We start from the raw sequence: 27,757 nt of genomic DNA on the forward strand, positions 1-27,757 counted from the left end.
AAGGAAGTAGGCTTGCTGCAGAAGTGCCTCTAGCAAAAGTGAGGGGAACTACTGCTCGCATCAGGCACTTCTTTAGAAGTGAAGGAATGCAAGAAGGGAAGTGAAAGAGGGGGCATGCAGCAGTGGTTTCGCAAGCCGGGCGCAAAATCGAAATGATTCAAAATGTATGTATTAATAGCAAATTTGGAAACAGAAAAGCTGTAATCATACCACTGACACAGGAATGGTGAAGCACAGTATATTGCTTTCAATTCCTGCTGTATCAGAAAACTGAATATCGCAGCTGCTCTGTTGGGTGTGCCCCTTCATTTTGTGATATGAGCATTATCACCTGGGTGTGTGAGCTGACGTAAAAATGCAAAATAATTCATGCTGTGGAGTGTGTTAGCCTGGCGTATTTAGAAGAATGCCGCAAGGCAAAGTAGATTTGATTTAAGGAAGAGATACTTGCTAACATTCACCTTAGCTCAGCCATTGAACCTAATGCATCCTGGATGGAAACAAAAATTTTGGTAGACAGAAAAAGAAAACCTGTTCACAATATTTCATTCACGTGCCGTTGGTTTGGCTTCAGCATAATGGAGAATTATAACAAAAAACTTTCACTGATGGGAGTGACTTGTGCATCTCTGGGCGTTCCCCCTCTGTGCTACATATCTAATTTTACTCCGCTGTCTTTCTTGTGCAGGTTGTTTGTGAACTACCGGTTCATGCGAGGGATTGAGCAGCAGTTCCTGGCACTACAGAAAGGTTTCAGCGAGCTCATCCATCCAAACCTTCTCAAATCCTTTGATGAAAAAGAGCTTGAGGTAATTCTCTTGGCTTGATTCATGAACCAAATGACGGAAAGGCAGTGAAAAGGTTGTGCACTTTAACCACAACTGTACTTTTGGACGACTTTAAGCATAACCTTAACCACACCTATACTTGTGTGCCAAGAGCCTGCCGTATAAACGAACATTGTTTTCTGTTAGGGCGCGATGAGGCGCCTGTTCCTTGGCTGCTGTTTACACTGTTGGAGTCGTAACTGGCGGAGGGAACTAAGACGGGAGTGGTGAATTAAAGTACTGTGAAAACCTAGGCATGCTAGTAGAGAGAAAGAAAAAGGCATAGCGAGAATGGTGCATACTGCTTTTACATAAAGTGGCGGCTTTTACATAAAGTTCTGTCTGAGCTGAGGCTGCCTGAGAGCTGAGCGGGCTTTTCTTGGGTGGTGCTGTGAACAGAACGCTGCGACACCAGGCCTCACATCCTTATCGCTGTGCATGCTGCCGAAACCAAGGCAAAATGCCACTGCCATTGCGGGGGCTGTTCTTAGGATAATGTTCAAAGAGCTACACACGGTAGTTTCCTTTTAGCACCAGCTTGCTGGCCCTAGCAACCAGAGCTGCGACCCCTCCCCAACCCTGCCACAGTGCGATAAGTCGCCACAACAGTGGGTTCAGGCCAAGGGGGACAAGCATGCGTTGTTCACTCGAAGAAGCATTTATTTCTCCTGAGCATGTTTCTTTTTTTCTTTTCTTTTTTCTTAGATTATTGATTTGAGAAAGCACCTCACATTATACCTGGAACCGAGATACAAATACGTTTTTTAAATTCTTCACAGCTGAAAAAAGCTGCAGCACGCTTCACAACCGGACTGCAGAACTGCTAGGAGAAGCAGCAGCTTTCTGACAGGCGTTGAGTCACAGCTCACGTAGTAAATAGGTGGCAATGAGCATGGAAAGAAGACGTTTAAAACCATTGAGAAAAAGGAGCGAGGAAAGTGGATGAGTCGAGTGAAGTGAGAACAAAAAAGGCCGTAAGGGTGCAGTGCTGGGCAGCACAAAGCACATAGCAGCATTGGTACTACAGTCCTGACAGTGCCTGCTGCTGCATGGCTGAGAGCATGTGTTAACGCATCAGAGGCTTTGCTATGCAAACATTTATAAAGTGTTGCCCCACCCCTCCCAAATAACGAACTATCCATTGCTATCATATTTTTTGTGCGCCTTCTCCGTTTCTTCCAAACCCTCAGCTGTGGTCAGCATGAATAGGCGAATATTGCATTAAAATCATTGTTTTATTTTTTCATTCTAATATTGATTTCTCAGACTCTCCTTCACATTGTATTTGTGGTCGTGTTGTATATGTGTTTCAGTGCAGGACTGGCATATTTCTTCTACTCTCAGCCTCGCGTAGTCTCCACTCATAAGGGGCATGAGCTAGTATGTTGAGCTCCTTAACCAACCTGTTCCTTTTTTTTAATGGACTCGTTGGAGTAATACTGTCTTAGCATGGCTGTAACCACCAAACAGTATGGTCAGTGAAGTCAAAAAGCTGAACTCCGGTAAGTTAGAGAAGCCAGGTTAAGGCAGTCGGAGCTGGAAAGAAAACAAATGTCTCCTTTTTAGTCAACTGCCCACAGCATTAAAAGTTGCCATTGCTCCCTCAAGTAATTGGCACATGATTTATGGCCTTCAATTCATTTCATTGTTGTGTGGCTTAGGCACACTGTTGTGTGTGTAGGCATGTGACATTGCCACATGACGTTGTCACATAGTAACTCCTGCTCTTGTCCTCCTTGTGCAGCTGGTGATTGGTGGCCTGGGCAAGATTGATTTGGAGGATTGGAAGGCCAACACGCGGCTCAAGCACTGCACGGCCGACAGCAACGTGGTCAAGTGGTTCTGGCGCACAGTCGAATCGTACAACGAGGAGCGGCGCGCCCGCCTCCTCCAGTTTGTCACGGGCAGCTCGAGGGTGCCCCTGCAGGGCTTCAAGGCACTCCAGGGTGAGGGGAAGCATCAGATTAAACCCTAGCACGAGCGACAACATGTCCTCGTCACAGTGTTCCTTGCACGTGGAATCGTTTGCTTAGAAAGTGGGATAAAGGTTCTGTATTGGTTGATTAGCACCGTGAGCTTGACACAGGTTCAGTTTGGGGCAGTATCAGTGAACAGAAGCCTCGCAGTTTTTGTGGTCCTTTCTGCCAGGATCTGACACACAGCAAGAGCTGAGGGATGCTGAAGCAGTAATATTTTTAATGTGGTGGGAAAGTCATTTGGTCTGCTCCACCATACCTACAAACAGGTACACATTGTTGGCAGGTGTCTGAAAATGATTATGTCGCTCTGAAGTTCAACTGGGAATTCGCAGGAAATGGTCAAAAAGGCAGTGAGGATCCATGGAGGTCACATCCTGTATTGGTAGAGTACTGCATCCTAAATGCAGAGAGAATCGTCACTGCTCCTGCAAGGAACTCTTGAAAAAAGAAAAAGAAAAAGAAGATGTCATCCAACCGGCTGATTTTGCGAGATGAATGTTTGCATCCACACCGATTTTGGGCCGCAGATCCCCAGAGGTACGCTACAGCGCTACTCACTTCAAAACGGTGGCGATCGTTCTCGTTTGGTGAGGTTGTCATGAGCTTGAACCAAACGGTGAAAATATTTAAAATTTCTGTGCTGATAAAACCATCTTTCACAGCAAGACGAACGTCAGGATGGCCAGAAAGAGCCAGGGAATTGATTTTTTAGTGAAAACAATAATTGGACAGAGTTGTCGTAAATGTGCCCTTTTAGGTTTTGCAGATTTTGAGTATCTTCATGCTTTCCGAAGCAGTTTAGAAAAAAAAAATGCTGATTCAAAATATTTTGAGCACCAGTGTAATATCAGTGCAGTAAATCCTAATTAATTTGAAGTCAGGGGTAATGCAAACATTACCTGAAAGCAAGAAAATGGGACCCAGGTGGGAAATTTTGTCGGTGCTACCTTTATCGGACGCGGACTTTATCGGCTGCTGTGGACAACGCCTTGTTGTTCTCAGTAAAGGGTTTGTTGACGTCTTTCTGTCAGCAAACAGTGTGTCTTTTTCTTTTTCTTCTTCTTAGAAAGTTGGATTTGAAAACCTTCCTGCCAGCCCATTTGAACTCATGTCTTCCTAACTGAAAGTTACATTTCCCAGCTCGTTTCTTGACAGCGGTAAAGAGTAACACATCAGCATTTCTTTGCTTAACAAATCAGCTAGATGTTCAGCACAGGAGTGAGGTTAGCTGTGACTAGCGGACTTTGGTTGACCTGTTTATTTGCCCGCCAAGATGTCATTGCCGGCATCCCATTCCTTCGGGACCAGGCTTCAAATGCTAAGCCACTTCTTTTGTTTGTTATGCTTGCCACAGGTTCAACGGGAGCGGCAGGCCCCAGGCTGTTCACAATACACATGATCGATGCCAACACGGACAACTTGCCTAAGGCACACACATGGTGAGCACCTGTTCTTTGCTTCCTGTGCCATCTTCCCCCTTTATTTTGTTGCTGCTGGAAGGAAGTACTAGGCAGTACGTAGAATTTAATGAGTGAACCGCCTTGGAGAGCTTCATGACTTAGCAATATTATCCCGGCCATGGCTGCAGTGTTTTGATGGAGGTGAAAGGCAATGCGCGTTAAAAAGTCCCAGGTTTTCGAAATTACTCCGAAGCCCTCCACTATGGCGTTTCTCATAGCCTGACTGGCTTTGGGGCATTAAACCGCACAAACCAGACCTTAGCAATATTATAATGGCAGAATTTCCCACATCACATCACATGAGGTCTGAGATCACCGCAGAGATCTGCATTGAAGAAATGCGAAACCATGTGCGTTGGGCATGCAGGTGGGTCCTGCATAGAGCACCAGTGAACTTTGATGCGTTTAACAGAACTCTGGATATATATGATCCCTAGACTTCTCGCTCCCTTGAATAGTTTGAAGAGCCCTCCATATTGCCTCTTAAGAATATTGTTAACCTTTATCGTACAGATCTCTAGAGAGGGCTTTTCCATGGTGCAAGATGCCATTATCATGTGTCGAGCAGATGTATTTGTTCAATGTTTTGAGAACTTTTCTGGTCTCTGGCATTGAAATTTTATACCTGCTTGATTACTTAAATTTTTTTTTTTAATTTGTTTCGTTGATTGTTTGCCTCTCTAAAAAGGGCGTAAAAAAAAAAAAAAGCCGCAAACTGTGGCATACAGTTATGTCCGCATACGTGTCTAAATCATTGCCGTCCTTTTTTTTTTTTTTTTTCTTTCTGCACGCAGTTTCAATCGCATCGACCTGCCTCCGTACGAAACACAAGAGAAGCTTGCAGAGAAGCTGACCCAAGCCATTGAGGAAACGTGTGGATTCGCTGTCGAGTGACTGTTATTATTATTATTATCTTTTAATTCTCCGAACCCACTATGCATCACCGCTGCCATCGTTGTCATCAGCAGCAGCAGTGACAGGCTGACAATGCCATCTGTGGCTCTCGTGTTGCGTCACATCAGCTGACGTGCTGTGTATGTGTGTCCCCAAGAGCGGAAGAGCCGGTGTTGAGCGTGTGAGAAGACATTTGGAAATGCCAAGCTGGTGCCACAGCTGCAGCCAACCCGTGTCTCGGTGGCACATTCGGACAACGCAGAGAAGCTGAACTTTGTGGCTTTGTACTCTTTCGATGTGTGCACATGGGCAAGCAGCAAGAGCAGCAGCTTGTACGGGTCTTTTTTTTTTTTTTTTTTTTTTGGTCTTGCTTGTACCTTCGAAACTCTTTCCGCATTGTCGCAGCGAGCAAATGACTCACATACACTCGCACTTTGCCCGCCTGCGAACGGTTTATTTTTACGTGTGATACGAGTGTACCAGCTCAGAAGACTGAAAGATGCAGCAAAGCACCATCTTTTCTCTGTCTTCTTTCTTAATTCTTTCTCTTTTTTTTTTTTTTGTGCTGCCACTGCCACATAACAACTGAACAACGAGGATTTTGTTTCTTTTTCTTTTTTTTTTTCAAGCACAACACTCTTTTTCTCTCTCTCTCTTTCTGTCAAGCTTGTGTTGCGTTCTTTAGTTAGTTTGGTTGAATCACATTGTATAGTATTGTTATCGCACGTGCCTGAAACGTTGCTTTAAAGCATCTCACAGATGTTCACAACTCTATTAGTTCTTATCTGTCTCTCTATGCAAAAACACAAGCCATATTAAGGCTGCTGACTTGGCAGATCTTTCGATTGTTGTTCACAAAGTTGCACTTACGAGGGGTGTTTAGCAAGTTTTTCCTCCTCCTCGGCTGTAACTTTTCTTCTTCAATGATAGAATTGAAAACCAGCTCATTTAAGTGAAAGCTTGCAACGTCCTCTTTCCCAAGAGCATATCATTTGGCATAATCCCTGTCACTGGAAGTACACATCTGGTGCTGGCGCAAGAATCTCTGCGATCGTTGTGGACGAATGAAGGCTGTTTGCAACGTCAACAAAGCACTAAGTTGTTGACCTTTTCATGGGACTTGAAATACGGCTGTTCAAATCTTCCTTCGTTTATGGGAGAAAAAAGCGAAAATCTGGTGCCATGTAGATTTTCATTATCGTGACATGGAGATAAGAACCAGGAGTGGAGCAGAATTGCTATTGTCGCGGACTGAATCAGAAAATGTCATGCTCTTTAGATAGACGACTGTCCATTCTTTTATTTGCATGCAGTGTCTCGCAATTCAGTTGCAAGAAATACATATTATGTATATATATGCTGCCAGGAAATTAAAACTTACTGAACACCCAGTGTAAGTGTAGTACTAGTACTCTGAACTTGTTAGGAGGTAACATTTCTGTACATAGAACCACTTTTTCGCACCACTGTGGTGCCCTTAATATGCATTGCTAAAGCTTGTTTCGTCGTCTTCTCTCTCTCTTTTTTTAAACATACCATCTAATACACCGAGCAACCCATTGTCTCTCTTTCCTCCCCCCCCCTCCCTCCCATTTTCCTTCTTTTAAGGCTTTTGTTTTGCTTCACACAGTGAACAGTGATTATCTGATAAACTAGCACCTTGCTACTAGTAGTTTATTGTTTTTTTGCCAAAAACTGTGCAAAAACAGGTTTTGTGAAGAGTGTTTGTCTCCTGCTTTGAAGGTTTTCTTTTAAACTGTGCTGGACCAGAAGTTCAGTTTGCCAACCTGGCTTATTTGATGTACATCATTGTCGTATAAGTTTGTAGAATGTCACATTGAGAAGAAATTAAATTTATTTTAAATATTTATTTTCGTTCAGCCCGTAAACTTTGAACGCTGTTGTACATCATACAATTTGGTGCCGAAGGTTACCTATTTAGCTGCACTCATCTAAACAAAGACGAGGCTTTGTTGATGAGGCATGCTCACGCAAGTGTTAAGAAGTGAAAAATAAAGAAACAACTCAAAGTGAATTGTGCGCTACCGGTAATAGTTAACGTGCCTTCTCATCAGATGACAACTCGACGGCCAGCTTGTTAAGAGAAAGAACCATAGCAGTACAGATATTGGTAACAAAAAAAAACAAAGATTGCTGTGATAACCACATAAAAAAAAAAAAAAAGGATCGTTTCGAAAAAGTCGTGAAGAGAAACTGGGCATGAGAGGGTTATCTTAATTTTGTATCTTTGTTTTTGTTGTGCTGTGCACGAAACGCACTTGTAATTTTCTTCTTGTGCTTATTGTTTGACAGATGTTTCTGCATTGTCGTCGTTTGTAACAAACTTTGCACCTTATTTAATGAACCCTGCTTTTGCCCAACTGTGTAGTGCTATTTGTTTAATTATTATTTTGCATATGTTTTACATTATTACTATTTTTTTTTTTTTTTTGCCACCCACCCTGCGATTTTGGTTGGGGGGAGCAGATATTGCACTGCGCCACTCGTCTTCTGTCCATTATACATCGCAACCAGCTGCAACTAGTCCAGTGTCCCTCCCCACCCTGTAACTGTTTTGTTTTGTTGTTTAGCTGATCATTACGCAATCACTGGTTTGTCCGTCCCATCCCCGCCCCCTCTCTCACACCTCTAGCCTGTAGCGTGAATGTATTCACTACTGCAGAGAAGGTCGTGCATTTGCCGTCGTCTACGACCAGAGGTGTGAGCAGTCGTCGTCTTCCTTTGAGGCCATGTTCAATTGATGGCACGTCTCGCATGTAGATCTCATGGTGGCGTTCCAAGGGTCACTCTTTTGACATATCGACAAAGCTTGCAGAAAAAAAAAATGAACCGGGCTGGTTACCTGCTGTCCTGTCTACTTTCTCCTTTGTTTTTACACTATGACTTGGTAGTGACCGTTCAACTGCATTCAGAACTTAACCGACATATGCTCTTTTGTCCTGTGCTCTAAATTTCATTTCAGGTTGAGTTTTATTCCTTGGCAAGTAATGAAGCAGGACTGTGGAGCAGTTTTAGTTAGTGGCTAGATTTTTTTGGATCAGTTTTCAGGCATATGGTGGGCTTTTTAATGAAAAAAAAAAATTAAATACATGGCTCTAATATGACTGCCCGTTCCAAAGGCAAACCATGAATCCGACCCCTGTTCACTCTTGGGAGAAGCTCTGAGATGTATGTCACGTCCGCTACCTGATAAGAGATGTTTTTCTTGCAAAAGCTGCCTGCGGACACATGTTGAACTGCTAATTGGTGTGCAACCCACACAGCTTTTCTTAAAAAAAAAAAAGAAAAAAAAGAAAAAAAAAAGATTCGTTCATACACACCTTTCCATGACCCTTCACAGCGTGTGAAGCCTTCTTTTCTGTGAGACTTTCCTGCCCTTGGCGCCACCTAGTATGATGCGAGTTTGTGCAGAAGCCTTTAAAGTGCTGTGAAGTTGTTTGCCTGGAGTCATAAGAAGAGTGCCTGTCTCTCCTGTCGTGAGGCTCCTTTTAAGGGACAGTTTTGTGTCAAAGGAGCTGAAGTCAGTTCACATTCCAAGCAAAACATCGGCAGGAAGTTAATGCCCTCAAAGTTCCAACCCAGCATCAGGCCTGCTAGAGCTGTCTACTCGCGCTGAACATTTGTCGCTTGCCGGACCACACCTGCAGCTTGTATGGATGCTTGTTGCCCGAGCTGTTCTCGGCATCTGCTGCGGGTTTTTGTTGAGGCCGGGTCATTTTAGGCAAGCGCAGTTGAGTGACCGTGTTTGATGACAATGTATGAAATTGTTTTTTACATAGTCTCCTTCCCACAACTTCTGACACTGCCATTTGATGGCTCAGGCTGCTTCGTGTACTTATTGCGTACTTGACGTAATAATCTGTGCAGCCAGCAATCTTATAGTATGCTCTCCTGTAAATTTTTTATGCGCATTTGTGTAAGCTGTTTGATGCACCATTGTCTCGCAGACATGCCTTGTTTAGGGGCGCAAGCGAGTTGTTGCGATTGCCGTGTTTATCAAAATGAGCAGAACGCTTTTTCCGAATGAACATGTTTACTGTTGTTTGGGTGTCTTGCGCGCATGAAAGCACAGAGCATGTGTCTGGGCGCTTGTAGTTGTCATGTGTGCTTTTAGAAATACCTGTACAAAGCTAGTGAGGAAACCTTGTTATAAGCGCTTCTTTTGGGGGTCCTCTTCCCTCAGAGCGTCAAATGCCAATGTAGTTGAAAGTACCAGACAGCATTGGACTATCCTCCTCTCTCGCTCGTGCGATTGTGACGCGGATGAAGTCATTCAAAATGGTGTGCAAGAAAGAGTGCTTGGTGATTTCTTCCCCAGGCCAACAGTTGTGCTTGGTTAGGGCCTTGTGTAGAATTCTCTTCCCTGTTCCTTTTTCTGGTCATATACATACTCAGTTGTAGCAGAGTCAACCAGACAAATACATTGCCGAGCGGTTGCTGTATGATAGCTATGAAAAACATAATATTGTAAAACTGTTCTGTTAGCCCTGCTCCACCTTTCGGTGTTGACCTCTAATGAAGCAAAAAAATAAATATTTGAGCCGTGTGTGATTCTCTCACTGCCACTAAAAGTAGACGAGCCACAGTTTTGAGCCCACGATATTATGCACAGCTGCAGCCGTGCACCATGGTTTGTGCCTTGTGGCTTTGTGCGTTTTTGAGCGGTGACGTTTAATGGATGCGAATGCTGGAACACGTGTTTGGAGAGGGAGAGAGACTGCACTCTCTCTCATGTAGTGTGTAGGCTGTTTTGTCAATGCATTGCTTTTCTTGTATAAAAGCTGTCTACCTAGTGACCAGGATTTTGCACCTTGCATTTGGTGTGCAACACTTGATGTTTTCTTTGTGAGAGTCCAGACAACTTAGACCATTCTTAAAATACTTCCATTGTTTCCTACGATGTGTATGGCATCGGAGGATGTGCGAACACCATGCAAAATAAAGTTGTACCATAAAGTCTACTTTGTCTTATGTCATAATCATCGTTTAAACTTTCACTACTATTTTGGTTCCGTTTGCTGCATTCTGGGTGCTGGAATAGAATGACAGAATATAGGTCTAGATGACTTGAGCTAAGGTGAGATTTGTTGCCGTTGTTTCTATTGTGAAAAACTGCGCCGAAATAAACACACCACAAGACAGAGGACGGGACAAAGGCGCTTCCCCAGGCCAACAGTTGTGCTTGGTTAGGGCCTTGTGTAGAATTCTCTTCCCTGTTCCTTTTTCTGGTCATACATACTCAGTTGTAGCAGAGTCAACCAGACAAATACATTGCCGAGCGGTTGCTGTATGATAGCTATGAAAAACATAATATTGTAAAACTGTTCTGTTAGCCCTGCTCCACCTTTCGGTGTTGACCTCTAGTGAAGCAAAAAAATAAATATTTGAGCCGTGTGTGATTCTCTCACTGCCACTAAAAGTAGACGAGCCACAGTTTTGAGCCCACGATATTATGCACAGCTGCAGCCGTGCACCATGGTTTGTGCCTTGTGGCTTTGTGCGTTTTTGAGCGGTGACGTTTAATGGATGCGAATGCTGGAACACGTGTTTGGAGAGGGAGAGAGACTGCACTCTCTCTCATGTAGTGTGTAGGCCTTTGAAGCGCCTTTGTCCCGTCCTCTGTCTTGTGGTGTGTTTATTTCGGCGCAGTTTTTCACAATAGAAATATGAACCAACTAGCCCAAGAAACGGTATTAATTGCCGTTGTTACCGGTAAGTCCATGTTGTGAAACCAGTCCCATAAGAATGCACCGAATATGATCGTATAAACATATTTCTCAGTCAAAGCTACATTTTCAATACCTTCGCAGGTCCAAAAGAAGATGAACATGCAAATCACTATTTCAGGGAACCTGTTGTAGTTCACGTTCTTGGCTCACCCACACCATGAGGAGAAGGTTGATCAAGGAGTATTAAACAGTGACTGATGCCACAGTGGAGGGGTCTCGTTTGGCCACCTGAGGAAATATATTGAATGTGTGCAACCTATTAACACTCTGCACAAGGGCTTTTCTTTCTTTTTGCATTTCGCCTCCAACAAAATTTGGGCGCCGAGGCCGCTTTAGAGACCCGGGTTTGAAGCTTGCTCGGGTCAATACACCAGTATGGAGGAGATTTTTTATCCGTGTCTGCCGGTCCGGCACCCAAATGTAAGGTACAAATTGGTTTAAAGCCAGGGTAAAGCGCATATTTCAGGCTTCAGGATGGACACCTAAACCGCGCCGTAAAGGCAGGGATCAAGGAACGTGGGAATGAAAGAAGAGGTGCTTGGGTGCAGCCAGGGACCATAGGCCATGTTCAGCCATTCGTCCAGTATCGGCCTTACATGAGCTCGAGGGAGAATGGCAAACCACTCAATGATTGATACATAGTGCACTATAATAAAACTCAGGGCAGTAGTTTTGACACTGTTTTGATTTTGGAAGCAATTTGGGTGTAACGGTAACGGCATCAGTTTGTTGCGAGAGGGCGCAGCGGATGGTTCAAGATGGCTGCGCCCAGGTGATACATTTGTGTGCTGTGCTGTGCCTTCAAATACATGGCAAATTTGATAGCCGTGTGTCCAAGTGCTCGAATTGCTGAAGCAGATGACATCCGCACTCGCCTTCGTGAATAGGCTTCTTCTTCACCCTCGAGCAACAGTTCGGGCTTGCAGCACCTCCCAAACGAATGCGGCCGATCGATTGTTAAAGATCATAGAGAGCATGCCGAAGGTACCGACTGCTGCCATACAACTGAGAACTCAGCGGATCAGTGCCAAAGCCAAAAATGCCAATAAACCTAAACCTCGACCATCAGAGATATCACTCTGGGTGCTGGGTAATGGAGGCCCTGGAAATCCTCAGTCGCTTTATGTCAGCACGGACCAAGGACGGTAAGTTTTGATTTCGTTCATCGGTCGATCTTGCCCGCAGAGCACAGAAGTAAAACTGATAGAATGGCCGTAAAATTTCTGTTAGTGGGCCGCGAGATTTAGCAACATATTGATTCAATGTACTGTATTTCAGTTCATATCTGCTCTAAACGGCGAGGTGCCAGTTTCAGAATCCACTGGAAAGTGATTCTCTGTGACAACTTTCCAAACAGTCAGTTACGTTTGCATGAAATTTTTATAAACTCTGTGCGCTTGTGACAGTTATTTCCTTGTTAGCGGTTTTCTGAACGAATTTATTTTAGAGGCAAACCTTGCTTGGGTGAGATCAAGCGGAAAGTTTCCAATTGAGACCACTTTCCAGTTGAGAAAACAAAACACTGGAGCACGACTACATAGGCTTTCATGGAAGTCAACAAAAGCATCCTTTGTCAGCAACCAATCCTGCCTCATACGTCACTTGGACGCAGGGACCTCATCATCGCTCATTTCTGGACTTCATAAAATCAGCCAACCTTTTTCCATTCATTTAATCATTCATTCATCCTTCATCTCATAACCTACTGATGCCCTGGGGCAATAAATATCGACTAAAAAAAAAAAAAAAAAAAAAAAAGCATCCTTTGTGGGAGACTCATACTGGCATCAGCGATGTCTTTTTTGTTTTGTTTGCAGTGATTGCAGAAGTGATAAAGGCAATTTAGTAGGTTAAATTGTCAACAGCTCGTATTGTAAAGGCCACATTAGTTCTGCCAGTTAGAAAATGCAAATGTTCACATGAATATATATTACAAGTGGACCTTTGTGAGGCCACTTGCATTCAAGTGGGACCACTTCAATTCCCACTTCATATTTTCGCGCATTTACCTCGTTACAGGTACTTGTTCAACTGTGGAGAAGGCACCCAGAGGTTGGCAACTGAGCACAAGTGAGAATGCTAGGCGGCGCAAGCTGCCGCCCGATACAAAGGGCAGAGCCACTATCATCCATCCATCCATCCATCCATCCATCCATCCATCCATCCTAAGTTTTACTATTATGCTTTCAACTACAAATACATTTTCAGCACCATATATTCACGTTAACCTCTTTCCAGGGTGAAGCTGGCAAAATTGGAGCACCTTTTCTTTACTCACAACAAATGGAAAAACCTGGGTGGCCTTCCAGGTTAGTTGCACATGACGAATTCCAAGGTTTCGAGCAATGTTTTGAAGGCGAAAAAAAAATAAAATAAAAAGAGAGATTAGAAAAACACGGACAAAATGTTATTTACCTAATGCAAATATATATATTTGTTGTGGATATTGCTTGTGATAGAAACTGGACATTTCTCGTTGCAGGTCTGGCCCTGACAGTGCAAGACATTGGAGTGCCAGAGTTCTTCATCCACGGCCCAGTTAATATGGTAAGTTCATAGCAAGATAAAGGTAGTGATTGTAACGTGTCATAATAATGACACTTTGCTTTAATGTTGTGCACTATAGTGATAATAACGTAGTGCAGTAATGATACATGTTAGTGGAGGAATCACTCTGTGTGATCTCCTAAGCTTTCAACAACTTCGTATGTGTCTTTGTGAATTATATATTTTTCTGTTTTCAGGAGCAGCTGTTTGAGATGACCAGAGGATTCATGGTTCTACAAAATGTAACAATAAGTATGTTTTGAAACTATGGTAACCGGTTTTCAAGTCTTTGTCTAGCTTTTTGACTGTGGTTTTTCGGCATTTCATAAAACTTGCTGCTAAGTATCTTTAGCTTTATTAATAATATGCAGTTTGCTTTGGCTAGCTTTATTAGTAATAGGTCTGCTTTGGCTAGCTTAGATACATCATCTTTGTGTAGCGTGTCGTTTGTAGCTTGGCATTTGCGCTAATGGAGGCATGCATATTTTTATTTTCATGTATAGCCAAGAGGAATCCCTCAGACAAGGTGTTTTCAGACAACTGCATGGAGGTTGTTTATGTTCCCCTGTTCCCCAAAGAGGCCATAGGTTCCCCTGGAAATGATGACAGTGGAGGTATGCTATTTACTACACATGGGGCCTTTGTGTTGCGACGCTGCATTCTAGACAGTATGAAGCTTTGTTTTACAATGTTTAAAACATTTGAATTTGCCAGTGTTATATTTATGACAATGTAAACTTAATGAAGTAGTTTGAAGTGCTTTTGTGATTCCAAGCACTAAACTTACCCCACTGTGGTAGCTCAGTGGTTAGGGCACTGAGCTGCTAAACCCAAGGACGCGGGTTCAGTCTCGGCTGCAGCGTCCACTTTTTGATGGGGGCGAGAAACAAGTCGCCTATGCACGCTGCGTTGTTGGTACACGTTAAAGAACTCTGGTTGGTCAAAATTTGCTGAGCTCTCCATGTGGCGTCCCTCATAACCTGAGTCATTCTGACACAGTAAAATCCTTAAACAAAACTAGACCTTTTCTTTCTGTTGATACTGCCATCACTGTGATCATGTGTCAGCAGTAAGTAATTGCAATTTTTATAAGAGAGAGTACACAAAAACTTTATCGGTGCATTTACCGGTGGAGCATTGGCTGGCAGTGTCATTGCATATTATACTTCAAGCAAATATAAGGCCACTGTGCACCCAAGTAATTAGAAATAATTAGATTAATTAGAAGTAGTGGCCATGTGCAGCACTCACAGATTGTAAAAGATCCAATGTTACCTGGGAGGCGCTACAGGGCCATCAGCTGGTCGCTACCGTTCCTGCTTTGTACTGCACTCGATACACTTGGGGGCCTTCTTGCATAGATACAAATCAACACCGCTTTGTGCTGTAAGCAAAATGTGGTGGTGCTACTGTCACCGGCCGAGTGTGTTTGGGGGTAACAGGATTACACATCATGCTTCTGTATGTAAACAAAATCTTTCAAAGCTGTTTTCTGATTTCACATTGCACCTATGATGTGTGCACTTCGTGAAGAAAGAATTGACCACATTCGGGTGCAGTATGTAAAAATACGAAATGTAATTTCAAAGGCGATGTATTTTTAAAACACTACAGTGAATATGTGAGCGAGTCGCCCTTGTTGGGGGCACTATGCGGGAGTGCTGCTCGTAGGAACATGTATGAACAAAAATATTTCCAAATATTTTTCTCATTGTACAGGGTACTAATGGAAGTGGTCATTTGGTAGCAGTTAGCGAGTACTTTTGTACAAGAGTGTGAGAAGATGTTCAACAGCATTTTGAAGCTGATATAGGGTTTTAATTAAAGCATTGTAAATGTGCATTATGATGTAGGACATATCCTCAACAGGTGCTTCATTAGCTGGGTGCCTCCCTGAATCACACAAGCTTCTCTTGGAATCAGATATGCTGCCATGTGTTCTGGATTTGCTCACTAATACAGTAATTCAAACTAGATAACCCAAACAGCGCTGCACAAAAAAGTATTTTCAGTGTCGTAGTAAGTGAACGAAATCAAACTGCTCAGTGTAGCAGATGTCTTCATATACAGTGCTTTCAACTACCCCTGTCATCTATGTGCACCCCCTTTGTTTGTTAGCATTTTGTTGATATATCAGAGTTGTATGTAATATGTTGAAGTGCTTGATTATTTGGAACACTCATATGTTATGACTAGCAGCTGGTATCACTTAAGACGAAAGTGTATAAAAGTTGTATCCTACCAGTACTCACCTATGGGGCTGAAGTGTGGAGGTTAACAAAAAGGGTTTTATTTAGTTGAGGACAAGGCACAGGGCTATGGAACAGAAAATGATAAGTGCAACATTAAGAGATAGGAACCATGCAGAGTGGGTCAGAGAAATAACTCAAGTTACTGGCATTCTAGCCAAAATTAGGAAGAAGAAATGGGCATGGGCAGGACATCTAGTGCAAAGAGAGGATAACTGATGGTCTCTAAAGGTAACCAATTAGATTCCAAGGGAAAGAAAGTGCAGCAGAGGGCAGCAAAAGATTAGGTGGGTGGATGAGGTTAAGAAGTTCGCAGGTGTCAGGTGGATGCAGTTAGAACAGGACCAGGTTAATTGGAGGAATGTGGTAGAGGCCTTCGCCCTGCAGTGGGTATAGTCTGGTTGATGATAAATAAATTGCGTTTTCTTTGACTTTTTGCAAGGGTTAACATTTACAGTTATCCAGATGTTTTTTTTTTTTTCACTGATCGGTTACTAATAATCAGTTACTTTCTGTTTTAGAAATAAGGTATAATTGTCGGCATATTTTTGAGGGCCTGCAGTTGCTGGCAAGCACCTGTGTAGCACGGAATATTCCTCCGCGATATAGACGCAATGTTCGGGCAGCGAAAAAGCCAATTAATCGAGGATGTCTGAAAGCGAAAGCCCAAGCATCCTGCATTTGATTTCATTTCAAATTTATAATGCACGAATGCAGTTACACGCATACTATCAGCAGTCAAAGTTTGCGGGATATGAGTTCTTGTAGAAACAACATTGCTGTACCTCTGCATCACTACCCGGTCGCCTGGTATCGTTACCAGAGGAAGGAACGAGTATGCTCCTTTGTACCTTCGCATGTTTATCGGTAACAGGCTCTCATTACTCCCCAGGAATAATTTGTTTTTCTTCTTCACATTCGTGTCCCATAAACATTTTCTGTCGATAGTACAAGCATGCACACATACATAAGTGTGCATGCTATTGCTTTTTGTGTGATTTATTAATCAAAATTATTGTTTTTTATTGCCTATCTTGGGCTTATTGTTTTCTTTCTTCTTCCTGCCACATCGTTTTTGCACTGTTCCTACTATGTAGTAATATTCATTCAAGCCAGCTTACACAGTGTTCTATTCTTTTGTGCAGATCAGATACAAGAAAACCAAGGTTAAGCTTTTTTTTTAAAATAGGCCTTAGACAGAAAAAAAAAAGCAACTTATAAAAGTGCTCTCTTTTCTTCATGTTAGTTTCTCATGTTTACAAAATGCAAAGCTTTTATTCGTTCGTTATGGCAATGTGAAAAGTTCTTTTTTCCATGAGATGCCTTTCTCGTTATTATCAACCCTTCCTTTACAATCAGTATTTTGATTTTTTTTAATGTCCACACCTTCTAATGGCGTCCAGGTAAAAGACAAAGGAGGTGCTCACAAGATGACCCTAACAGTACTCCTGTCGTTGCTTACATTTGCAAGGTGAGCCTGCTTGTTCTAAATTTAGTTCGGTGTGTTGTCAGTTTTGCATCAGTCTGGCAAAGTTTCTTTTTTTTTTTTCTTTCTTTTATTGTTACCCTCAGGGTAGAAACGTACGTTACAGAGGGGAGTGGGTGGAGTACAAGAATACAAAATATGCACAGCATAAAAAGGCATACACATAGTATATAAGTAATAAAAGAGGTCAACATAGTTAAGTATTGGCTAATATTGCACAAGTATTATTTCGGACACAAAAAAATGTATTACAGTGTATCATTAAACAGTATGTAAGCACTATTTCTGCAGAAATGTTTTAAATACACGGTAGTCTGAGGTGAACACAGTGAAATTAAGGCAAAGCTTATACAGTACTAACGAAAATTCGCATGGTCGACATTGCGCACGGCAAACTGGAATAATGAAAAATTAGTGATGGTTGCAATAGGAGTGGGAAGGCGATTCCAGCCTTTCGATGTGCGGGGTATGAATGAGTCAAAGAAGCTTCTACTATTGCATGTGTTATGCCCACTTTTTGAATGTGGTTTATGCGAGATGATATATAAGAAGGCGGAATGAGCAATTTATTGTGTAGGTCATGATGATACAATACCTTATGAAAGAGGCATATACGTGCGAGTTGTCGTGCCTCAGTTGAACACATCGCATTGCTTTTGGAGCAATGTGTAAATGCTTCTGACCCGGCCATAATCTGGCTTCAGCTAAGGTTTCATAGGGAAATAGCAGTTATTGGTTGCTTCTGTTTAAGACGCTTCTTATTTGGGATATCTGCTTCTTTTTCTCCAAAACGAAACATGATGGTGTCTTTGGGATCGCAAAACCAAGAAGGCGCAGTTTTGCGAAAAACAGCAGTCCTATTTGTCGCTGGGGAGAACGAAAATTCTTACCACATGGATTAGGTTTTTCCTGCTCCCTTGCCTCCCATTGGCTGTTTCATTATGTCGTACTAGGTAATACCAGCAGTCCTTGCTCTGCAGGATTCTTTTGTTCAGCTGTATAGTAGGCATGGCAACAATTTTGTGTTGGATGAAACAAGCAGATATCAGTAACAAAACTTGCTGTTTAACAAAACCATTTATTATGCAGCACCTTCCTTTGTGCAGGGTTTAAACAGACCTGCGGAAAATTCAATTGCATTGCGGAGTTGTGCGATTTGTGGTCTTAATAATAACTGTGGTTCACTTTCCTCTATGTGAAAAACAGCCCTATCAACTGAAAAGCTTGTCATGAAAACAGCCAGTACTGTACGCAGTGGAAAATGTGACATCAATTAGAACATAATAGGAATACAATAAAAACAAAAGTGCTGCTACGTGAAAAGTTGGAATGGCAGCTGAAACGCTAACTTGCATTATCTTATTGCCAAGTTGAATTGTTCTTGACCACCTATCTTGAGCCTAAATATTTTATTGCTTTTTTTATTTCTTTTTTATTGCTTTGAATCTTGTCTTTGTTGTGATGACATGGTCCAAATCAATGATGATGAACTAGCACTAACCAAACAATGAGAGTTGTACAAACTGTGAGATTTTTATTTTTTATAAAAGTAAAATAAAATAAAAATAAACTGTGAGATGCTTCTATTAACTTGAATTAGGAATATCAATTTGGACAGCTCTGTGGAAGAAAGTAGGCCAGAACAGCAGTCTTGAGATAGCTATCACAGTGCTGAGCTTAAAAAATTATGGGGGACACTTACGCTCCACGTTTAAGGGTAGGACGTGACAACACAGGCTACCAGCCTACACATAAAGCCACGCTTTAACCAAGACTTATGAATGTGCCTGCGTGGTCTGGGGGTAACTTGAATGCAAGGGTCCCGGCAGGCTGATCCTGATATCATCCTCCCATGTGAAAGGAAAGACCCGAATTGGCAGCTCTTGTCAAACGTAACATCAGGCAACCCCTACATCCAATCAATGAGTGGCTATGTCAGCCACTAGCTGCTGCCTGAAAGCTTGTGTTTTTCCGCTCAAAACGCCAACTCCGGCAGCCAACGCTGGATATTATTCTGTGAACGGGGCCTTTAACGCTATCACATAAAAACTTTCTTCTGATTTGAGGAACTGTCTAAAGTGTAGAACATCAGCTATGTTTGCAGAAGACCTTGTGGGGCTGCAGTTGGTGCCAAAAAAGAAGAAGAGTCTGGGCTCCTGTCGTTGACAAGCGGAAAGAACACTGCCAATATTTTCAATCCTGCTGCTGATGCCAAATTCTTTCCTGTTTGTAGTAAAAATGTAAATAAATCTTTGCCAGCCATAAATTTTTTTATTTTCCCCTATTGTGACTGCTATTGTTTTTCGCTAAGAACCTTGGAGGCCCAGCCATTTAGTTTTCGCATCCCAGATCATCATCACCTGGAGTAGTGAACTGGAGGAGTGAGATGTGGTTTTCATGAAATCATCATGTTTTGTCATCCTTGAGAGGCACATATTAAGTCTTAACCAACTTCACATTGGGGTTTTAAGTGGTTATTGTTTTAACCGTGATAGGCATTTACCTCTGATTTATAAAATTGTGCAACAATTGGTATGCATTTCAATGCTTTTCAAACTGCCAGGAAAAGATAGAAGAGGTTTCTGAGTTATATGATTCCTTATATGTGCATTCTATTTCATGCTTCGTTGTAGTGCAAGTACTTACTAGTTTCCCACTGGTACAGTCCTTGTCTTAACTTGTGTAGGCATTAATTAATTGGTTGCCATGGATGGCAGTTAGAATTTCTTTCGGTCAGGCATTGTTGCAGAAATGGTTGTTCATTTATACAGTGTCCTCGAAAGTGCTCTCAATAAGCGAGCACACTTTTAATTCTTACCGACACACCTTTGGCCACTCCTTTCATACAGTCTGCAGAAGTTTTGGGGTTTCATCGCACTACAGTGAAAGTTATAATACTGCAGAGACGTCCTTAGTTGCTCATTTCTTTGCAACTCATCGTGACAGAAGTGTCCAGGTCACATTATACTTAGAAATGCTGGTTTTGCTAACTTGTCACTTATATGCATTTGTCTTTTCATGATGTTGAGAATATTTTCTTAAAATTGAGGCAGTTTCAAAACCTTTATTTTGCTTCACAATGAATGACTGTTTAATTTGCGCTTGACAACAAAATTAAAGAATCGAACTGAGTTTTACATGTGGCCCATCTTGTGCATGTGGTACATTTACACCTTGCAACAGCCCCACTGATACAGTCAGCAGTTTTTTGAACAAAAGCATGTTAATAATATTTAATTAACTTGTGCCCCTCCATGGTTGCTCACTGGTTAGGGGACTGGACTGCTGTGTCTAGAGACCCAGGTTTCTATGCTGGCTGTAATGTCTGCCTTTACATGAATCGGATACATAATGCGCCTGTGTGCCACACACTCTCAGTGCATGTTAAAGAGCCTCAGGTGGTCAAAAGTATTTGGAGGCCTCCATCGTGGCATTCCTCAAAGCATGAGTTTCTTTGGGACCTTAAGCCCCTCGTAAACTATAAACCAGCTAGTTAATTTGTAATAAGGGAGTAATTACTCATTGCATCCACCCAAGCGCAGCCATACGGCTACAAAGGAAAGCTATAGAGCTTTCTCAGAAACTTCGTAGTTAAAGAAAAATTCGTCCTGATCCGGGAATCGAACCCGGCACCACCGCCTTTCCGGGGCAGTCGCTCTACCGACTGAGCTAACCAGGACGGTCAGCAGATCAGATGGTAGGGCGAGAGCGAATTGATCTATAACTCGAAGTGGGAATGGTGTTGATCAAATATTTAGGGGAATCCCCCAAGGTGGAGTAGAATTGTAATAAGGGAGTAATTACTCATTGCATCCACCCAAGCGCACCCATATGGCTACAAAGGAAAGCTATACAGCTTTCTCAGAAACTTCGTAGTTAAAGAAAAATTCGTCCTGATCCGGGAATCGAACCCGGCACCACCGCCTTTCCGGGGCAGTCGCTCTACCGACCGAGCTAACCAGGACGGTCAGCAGATCAGATGGTAGGGCGAGAGCGAATTGATCTATAACTCGAAGTGGAAATGGTGCTGGTCAAATATTTAGGGGAATCCCCCAAGGTGGAGTAGAATTGTAATAAGTAATTGTAATAAATAGTTAATTTGTATTTTATAGATGAATAAGCTATTGTATTTTTCTGCTAACAAAAAAAAATTTTGCTGCACCTTTTTCTGTTTCAGCCTCACAGTCGGCCTGGACAGTTGAACCTTGAGAAGTGCGTCAGCTTTGGAGTGCCACCGTAAGTCATAAGACATAGTGCATGTATCTCAGCAAAGCTGAAGTTGTGTTTAGTAAAAGATAAAAGAGCTTTGGGAACAGTTTCATGCTTTGAGCAGTGCTTGATTAAGAAATTTTTCAAAGACTTCATTTTGAACAAGATCTTGCTTATCCGCACATGAACAGAAACGTGCAAACTCTGGGCAATTTGTCTTTGCACACTAGTATAGTTTGTTTGTTTCTTGTTTTTTGTTGTTTTTCCGTGTGCAGTGGGCCCTTGCTGGGTGAGCTCAAGTCGGGCCGGGATGTGACGCTCCCCAATGGCACGGTTGTAAGTTGTTAGTTATTGTAGTGTCTTCAGATGTGTCAGTCACCACTTTCTTCTCCATGCTCCTGACAACACAAAACACATGCCCTTGCAGAGTCATGGCAGTGTCGCGTGCAAGCCCATTCATTGAAGCATTCTTGCCTAGTGAATTCATCAGCTCCAGATATGTTGTCGCATTTTGAAGTATCATGGAATAGTGACGAGAACTACCATATTTTCCGATGTGTAAGACACACTTTTGTATAAGAGACACCCCTCATATTTAAAGGCTTTTGCTTCACATTTAAGCTGTTGTAGACAGATTAAGCAGCTTAAAGCTGTTTATGCTGTGCCTGCGTTTCATCTAGGAATGGTGCGCAAAATAAAAAAAAGAAAGAAAGCCTGGATGCATCATTGCATAGAAAGCAGTAGTAAAATTTTTTGTAGATAGCCGTGTCTTCTACGCTGGAAAATAATGATACTTGTATTTAGAAAGAACCCAGTAGGGTAGGTAGGGTTGCAATTGGCTCAAAATTTTGCAGGACTCACGCTTGCTTCCCAACGGTGGCAATCTTGTGTGAACCAGTCTTTCATTTCTAGAAGATGTAAAAGATTAAGTGAGCAAAAATGCAGAAATCGCTATTGGTGCTCAGAAACAGGTGGCATCAAAGCGGAGCAGTAGTCTGTTGATGTACGCTTCGAGGGAATTTGAGCTTGGCGGTAAGCAAGGCCCAGCGATTGCTTTGCTGCGTGTGTGCAAACAAAGCTATCAGAGTTTGTCAGTCACTGTCACTCGAGTGTTAACTGATAATGATCCTCCTTGGTGTACATCAAGAATTTCGTTTACCACATGCCACGTCACAAGTGTGTGGCTCCTCGGGGGTATAAAATCGAAGTTCTTTGGCCAGACAGCTAATGTTGAGCCGTTCACTAGCCTTTCATGCCCCTGCTTCTCTGTGGTCCTTGGTGACTTTTGTCAAGGGCTTGCCCCATGACATCTGATGGAGATGCTGGGCAGGGTCTCGACAAAAGTCACCGACAACCACAGAGTGGCAGCGGGGCTTGGAAGGCTAGCAGCTCAATGTCAGCTGCCCAAACGAAGAACTTTGGTTTTCTCACCTTGAGGAGCCACGCGCTCACAATCAGTGCAGAGCAGTGATGAATGTACTGAGTCAATATGAACACAGGGTTCTAATCCTGTGTACAAGTTGAAGAGTGAGAAATATGAGGTGGCCATTACTGCTCACTTTTTTTCACAGCAGTTAACAGTAGCTCTCTCAGCTTTCGGTTTATAAGCAGTATTTAGAAGGCTTGTGATGAATGTAGACCTGCTATGGCACAGTTTTCTTTTTTTGGTTCGTTTGTTTCCATTCGACCCTCATCATCCACCCTTGTGGCTGATTCCAATCATCACGACAGCATGAAGCAATACCGAAGTGCAAAAAGAACGAGAATGAAACTAAATCCAGATGAAATCATCATGTCACCTCACTCGAATTTCCACAGATAACTAGGCACCATATCACCACACACGCATGCAGTAAAGAGGCCTGCCATTGCAGAGACAGTCATGTACAAAACATTCCACTCTTGCAATCTCCTCATTATACGTGCTCAGCAACGTTTGTTAACAAATAGCTCCTTTTATTTACATAGGCCTTTCTTATCTGGGCAAGCCAGCTCTTTTAAAAATGCAATTTAGTGCCGCAAGCTTCACTGCTGTGGCTTTGCAAGTGTTCCATTTTAATGAGAAGGCTTCCTGTTCATGCGCTCTCTCTGAGTTGTGGGCAACAGAAAAATCACAGAAGGACACTTACTGGCTCTCCTAAGATATATTTTTGTACCAAGACTATGACAACACAGTTTTGATGCTTCGGTGAAACATGGAGCTATGATGCTGCAATAGTATCGCATTTATTTCATGAAAAGCACCAATATTGCAACAGAAGGGAGTTGCTTGTTAAAGTGGTTTGTACTTGCCGTGAAGCCAAAGCAGCTGTTGGAACAGCTAAATGCACCCATATTATAAATACAGAGTTTAATGCATGCTGATAAGCTCTTAAAATGTTAAAATACATTTTAGTACTGCAGTACCTTAGTGTAGAAGCACCAAGATGCCTAACTACTTCTTTTGTCTTTGCTCATTGTACAAATAAATTTAGGGAGGAGTTTGCGAAACTCTTAGCACCAGTGAGGATAAATACAAGCAAGCATGAGCCTTGACTTGTTAGTAAAAACGAGAATTGTAAATTCTATGTAGGTTTTCGAGAAAGAAAGGCACATTATCTGCTTCACTTTTTGGTGGATGCATCCACTTAATTTGTAAATTGGTTTATAGGACAGTAAAAAGGCAGTATCTGTCACAGATCTTAGTGGACACCTGACAGATACTGCACCTTTCCTCTTCCATGAACCAAATTTACATTTACATTCACAAAACCCAACAATAACGAGCCAAAACAGGGGTACGGTAACAGCTTTTCTACCAAACGAGCTGCATACACTTTGCATAAAAATTGGTTGTATTGATGAGTGTATCTTCTGGCTCACTGTGACAATATGTAGATATGCAAAACTTACTGTGTGCAGGCTGCCACTGTTCTAGTTTTGTTTTTATCCAAACATTACCACCAAGTCGCATGCACCTAAATATTATTGCATTGTGACAAAATTTGTTTGCTTGTGTGGATAGCTTCTGCTCTCCGAAGTGATGATGCGCTAAGTGCTAATGTCAGATGTTAACTACATTTCGTTTTTGAGTAAACTCATGAATGCTCTCCGCATGCCATCAAATGTCTTGGTTTTGAACCTGTTTAACTTTTATAATAAATTTTTCTTCTTTTTCACAAAAAAGGTGAAGTCCTCCGATGTGGTGTCCCCCGAGGAGGCTGGTCCAGTCTTTGTTGGTAAGTGGCTGTCCATGTCTCAGATGAGCTTGCTGCTACCTAGTTTCAACGTTTTTGCTTTGCGTTTAATAGCAACAAGGTTGTTTTGGTGGCAAAGGAAAGCTGCACTGGTACCAGTTGTCTTTCTTGGCTTTGGTGGGGCTTTTAGAAAACCATGCCAATGAGGCATCAATTCTTGTTTGGGATGGCTATGTACCTTTATTGTTTTCTGTTTGGTGCTCCGCATTGGACTTTTGTGTTCACACAACCCCCTGTGCCACCTTGATGTTTTTGGTGCATCTATCAGTACATACTCATGCCCTCATGCTCAGTGGAGGTTACAATCTACAAATGCATTAATAAATTGTCATAATGTGCATGTTGGTTCTTATCTCTTATTCCTGGGTTCATTATTGTGGGAGTTAACTGCTTGACTTTTGTCTTAAAGCAACAGAATAAAGGTGCCGAAGTGGTAGCAAGGCTGCATAATAAGCATCAAGTTTGTTAATTGCGTTGTTAAATACCTTGCTGCACAGCAGTTCTGCCAGGAGTGTTTGAACGCCTGGTATGGTTTGTGCTAACAAAACTAGCCAGCAACAGTTTACACTGTACAGTAGACATTTCATGGGCAAGTATGGTGTGTCAGTTTATCTCCCTTCTTCAGTGGCTAGCTCCACGACTGTTATTTGTCCACAGGTGCACAGGATAAAATCACATAATCCCCCTATAATCCACAGGGTGGAAAATCCACAGGGCGTAAGATGAAATTAAATGACAGGCTGTCTGTGGGGTGAGAGATATAAACCCTCTAGTGAGAAAGACAAAGAACTTTCTGGTGTTTCAATCCCACTCACTTGCTGCTCAATTCACGGAAAAGAATTTAAGGAAAAGGGAAGGAAGAAGGGAGGTGTAGGGAATTCATGAAAAAACAAAAACAAAAGGAAAGTAAAAAAATTGAGACCTTGGAAAGTGGAATATGGTGCATCAAATTGGCATGCTAAAGAATAATTAAAGGTGATGGGCAACGTCCTTCAAATGTACTGACAGTGTCCATTACATAGAGAATTGGCAGTGATGAGGAACGTGGATATTTTGAAGTCTGTATAAGTGTCCAATGTTATCTAGATAGAAAAATATAAAAGTTCATTGCACGTCTCTGCTGCCTGTGGCAAACTAAGGGACATAATGCACACTACACTGTTAAAAAGAGCTTAGCGAGTGACTTCGTTAGATGTTCGCAATGTGCACTTTCTTCAGTTGTTTGCGAACGCATGTTGAGATGCTACAATAAGCAGCAATCCACTGAAATGTTACAAAAATGCCCTGTGGCAATAGCCAGGTGAAGTATATAGGCAGTGGCAAAAGAAACTGGCTTGTGAGTGGTCTTCTTAAACAGATTGGATAAGGATCGTAAAGCTGCTTTGTAATCCATCAAAATCATCCAATGGCCAGGGGTTCTGAGAGACATGAAGCTCTGCAATCTCAAAGACGCATTGATCCCTGCATAATTTGTCATGTACTCTATGTGGTAATTATTCTTTTGGGTGCACTGGCCTGACAATATTCGTAACAAGTGGAAGTAAAAAGTGAATAGTTTTGAACATTGTTGACTGCCAGTTTAATTTCAAGAAAGCACGCTGTACGGCAGTTCATTGAAGGGCTCATGCATTGGCAACAAATGTAGCCCCATTGAAGCTACCTTACTTGCTAAAAATGAAACTAACCTTTGCACAATACCCGCGCAACACCTTCGTCACGTGTGATGTTTGTGTGATGATTAAAATGGCCGCCTTTGTACTGGTTTCTCGTATATGCTTGCTCAGTCAAGCAGTTCTAATATTATGGCTGTTACTATTAATGTTATGTCAGCATTGACTAGTTTCTGTTGTGTTTATCTGCAGTTGTGGTATTTGTTTTGTGTGTAAATGTTAAAGTGATTGTTGATCCATTGATTGGTTTATCACTTTTAGTGGTGGAAGTTCCGTCCGAAGACTACCTGAAATCACTCCTGGAAGCGGAGTCGTTTAAGAGTCACCAGGCCACCGCTAGTTGCGACAGAGATGCCGCCAGGGTTGTCGTTCACTTCACCCCGTCACCTGTCATGCGACACCCGTTGTACGTGGAGTGGATTAGGAGGTGAAGTTTGCATTGCATTCATTAAATTGTGCTCAGAAGTTAGAGCGTGAGTTGTTTTGTTTTTCCATGCAGGCTCAGTTTGACACAGTGTCAAAACAGTCCAAGTATAGGGGGGGGTAAAGATATTTGGCTAAAATGTTCAAATATGGTCCCCATGCTTTAAGGAATAGGAACTGGATAGAAATTTGCTTGACCTATCATTAACGGTTCAACAGTAAGAAGATGCGCAGTGAAGTTCTTGCGTTGCCAGTGCCCATGTCAGGCCAAATTGATTTTTCTTTTTTTTTTTCTTTATGCAGCACAAGAGCAAATGGAACATGCTGTTTCCTTCCAACCTTTCCCACATGCTGTCTGATTAAAATTTCCACTTACGATTTGGGCATGTTGGCAGTGGGTGCTTGTGTGCTTTCTCATGGAGAAACAGTGTTTCTTCATTTTTGATGGGGAAGCCGTTAATTGCACTTTGAATATGGAATATTAGCATGTTCCACTTGCTCATGTCTGCACTTGTACGACCACTTATAATTATAATAATAATAATAATAATAACTGGTTCACAGGAAAGGAAAGGCGCAGTATCTTTCACACTTGTTTTTGTGGACACCTGAACTGCGCCTGAAGGGAAGGGAGGAAGGTGGGAGTGAAAGCGGAAAGAGGGAAAGGGGTGCCGTGGGAGGGCTTCCAAGTAATTTCGACCACTTGGGGATGTCTAACGTGCACTGACATCGCACAGCACACGGATGCCACTTCCTTTCGCCTCCATCGAAACGCAGCCGCCGGCAGTCGGGATCGAAGCCATGTACTTTGGCACAGTAGTCGGGCGTCTTACCGCTGCTGATGCACATTTGCTGCATTACACTGTGTGACCCACCAATTTTTTTTTTTTTTGCTTTTTTTGTTTGTCTTCCTGAAAAGACTGACACTTGCTAATTTCTTGTTTGGTTTGGCTTGGTTTGGTTTGGTTTGTGGCGTTCAACATCCCAAAGCGACTCAGGCTATGAGAGATGCCGTAGTGGAGGACTG

At 42.4% G+C, this 27,757-nt stretch overlaps 2 protein-coding genes across 3 annotated transcripts in view; both read left to right on the plus strand.

The window, feature by feature from the left end:
- LOC146189094 (E3 ubiquitin-protein ligase SMURF2-like) overlaps nucleotides 1-10,142 on the plus strand; it is a 138,714-nt gene extending 128,572 nt beyond the window's left edge. For both annotated transcript variants that reach the window (XM_084604026.1, XM_084604027.1), the window contains 4 exons: nucleotides 689-809; nucleotides 2,572-2,773; nucleotides 4,161-4,245; nucleotides 5,061-10,142. In XM_084604026.1, the coding sequence (XP_084460152.1) occupies nucleotides 689-809; nucleotides 2,572-2,773; nucleotides 4,161-4,245; nucleotides 5,061-5,160 (508 nt within the window). In that variant the 3' untranslated portion in view covers nucleotides 5,161-10,142. The remainder of the gene's footprint in view (nucleotides 1-688; nucleotides 810-2,571; nucleotides 2,774-4,160; nucleotides 4,246-5,060) is intronic.
- Nucleotides 10,143-11,659: 1,517 nt separating this feature from the next.
- The window catches only part of RNaseZ (ribonuclease Z), a 44,682-nt gene continuing 28,584 nt past the window's right edge, over nucleotides 11,660-27,757 (plus strand). The window contains exons 1-11 of the mRNA XM_084604031.1: nucleotides 11,660-12,055; nucleotides 12,930-12,980; nucleotides 13,149-13,219; nucleotides 13,393-13,457; nucleotides 13,655-13,709; nucleotides 13,961-14,071; nucleotides 17,110-17,177; nucleotides 21,370-21,428; nucleotides 21,677-21,737; nucleotides 24,568-24,619; nucleotides 26,569-26,734. Coding sequence (XP_084460157.1) covers nucleotides 11,769-12,055; nucleotides 12,930-12,980; nucleotides 13,149-13,219; nucleotides 13,393-13,457; nucleotides 13,655-13,709; nucleotides 13,961-14,071; nucleotides 17,110-17,177; nucleotides 21,370-21,428; nucleotides 21,677-21,737; nucleotides 24,568-24,619; nucleotides 26,569-26,734 — 1,046 coding nt within the window. The 5' untranslated portion in view covers nucleotides 11,660-11,768. The remainder of the gene's footprint in view (nucleotides 12,056-12,929; nucleotides 12,981-13,148; nucleotides 13,220-13,392; nucleotides 13,458-13,654; nucleotides 13,710-13,960; nucleotides 14,072-17,109; nucleotides 17,178-21,369; nucleotides 21,429-21,676; nucleotides 21,738-24,567; nucleotides 24,620-26,568; nucleotides 26,735-27,757) is intronic.

This window comes from Amblyomma maculatum, chromosome 5 (assembly GCF_055883805.1).
Source record: "Amblyomma maculatum isolate TAMU_Amacu chromosome 5, ASM5588380v1, whole genome shotgun sequence".
NCBI classification, from domain to species: Eukaryota; Metazoa; Arthropoda; class Arachnida; order Ixodida; family Ixodidae; genus Amblyomma; species Amblyomma maculatum.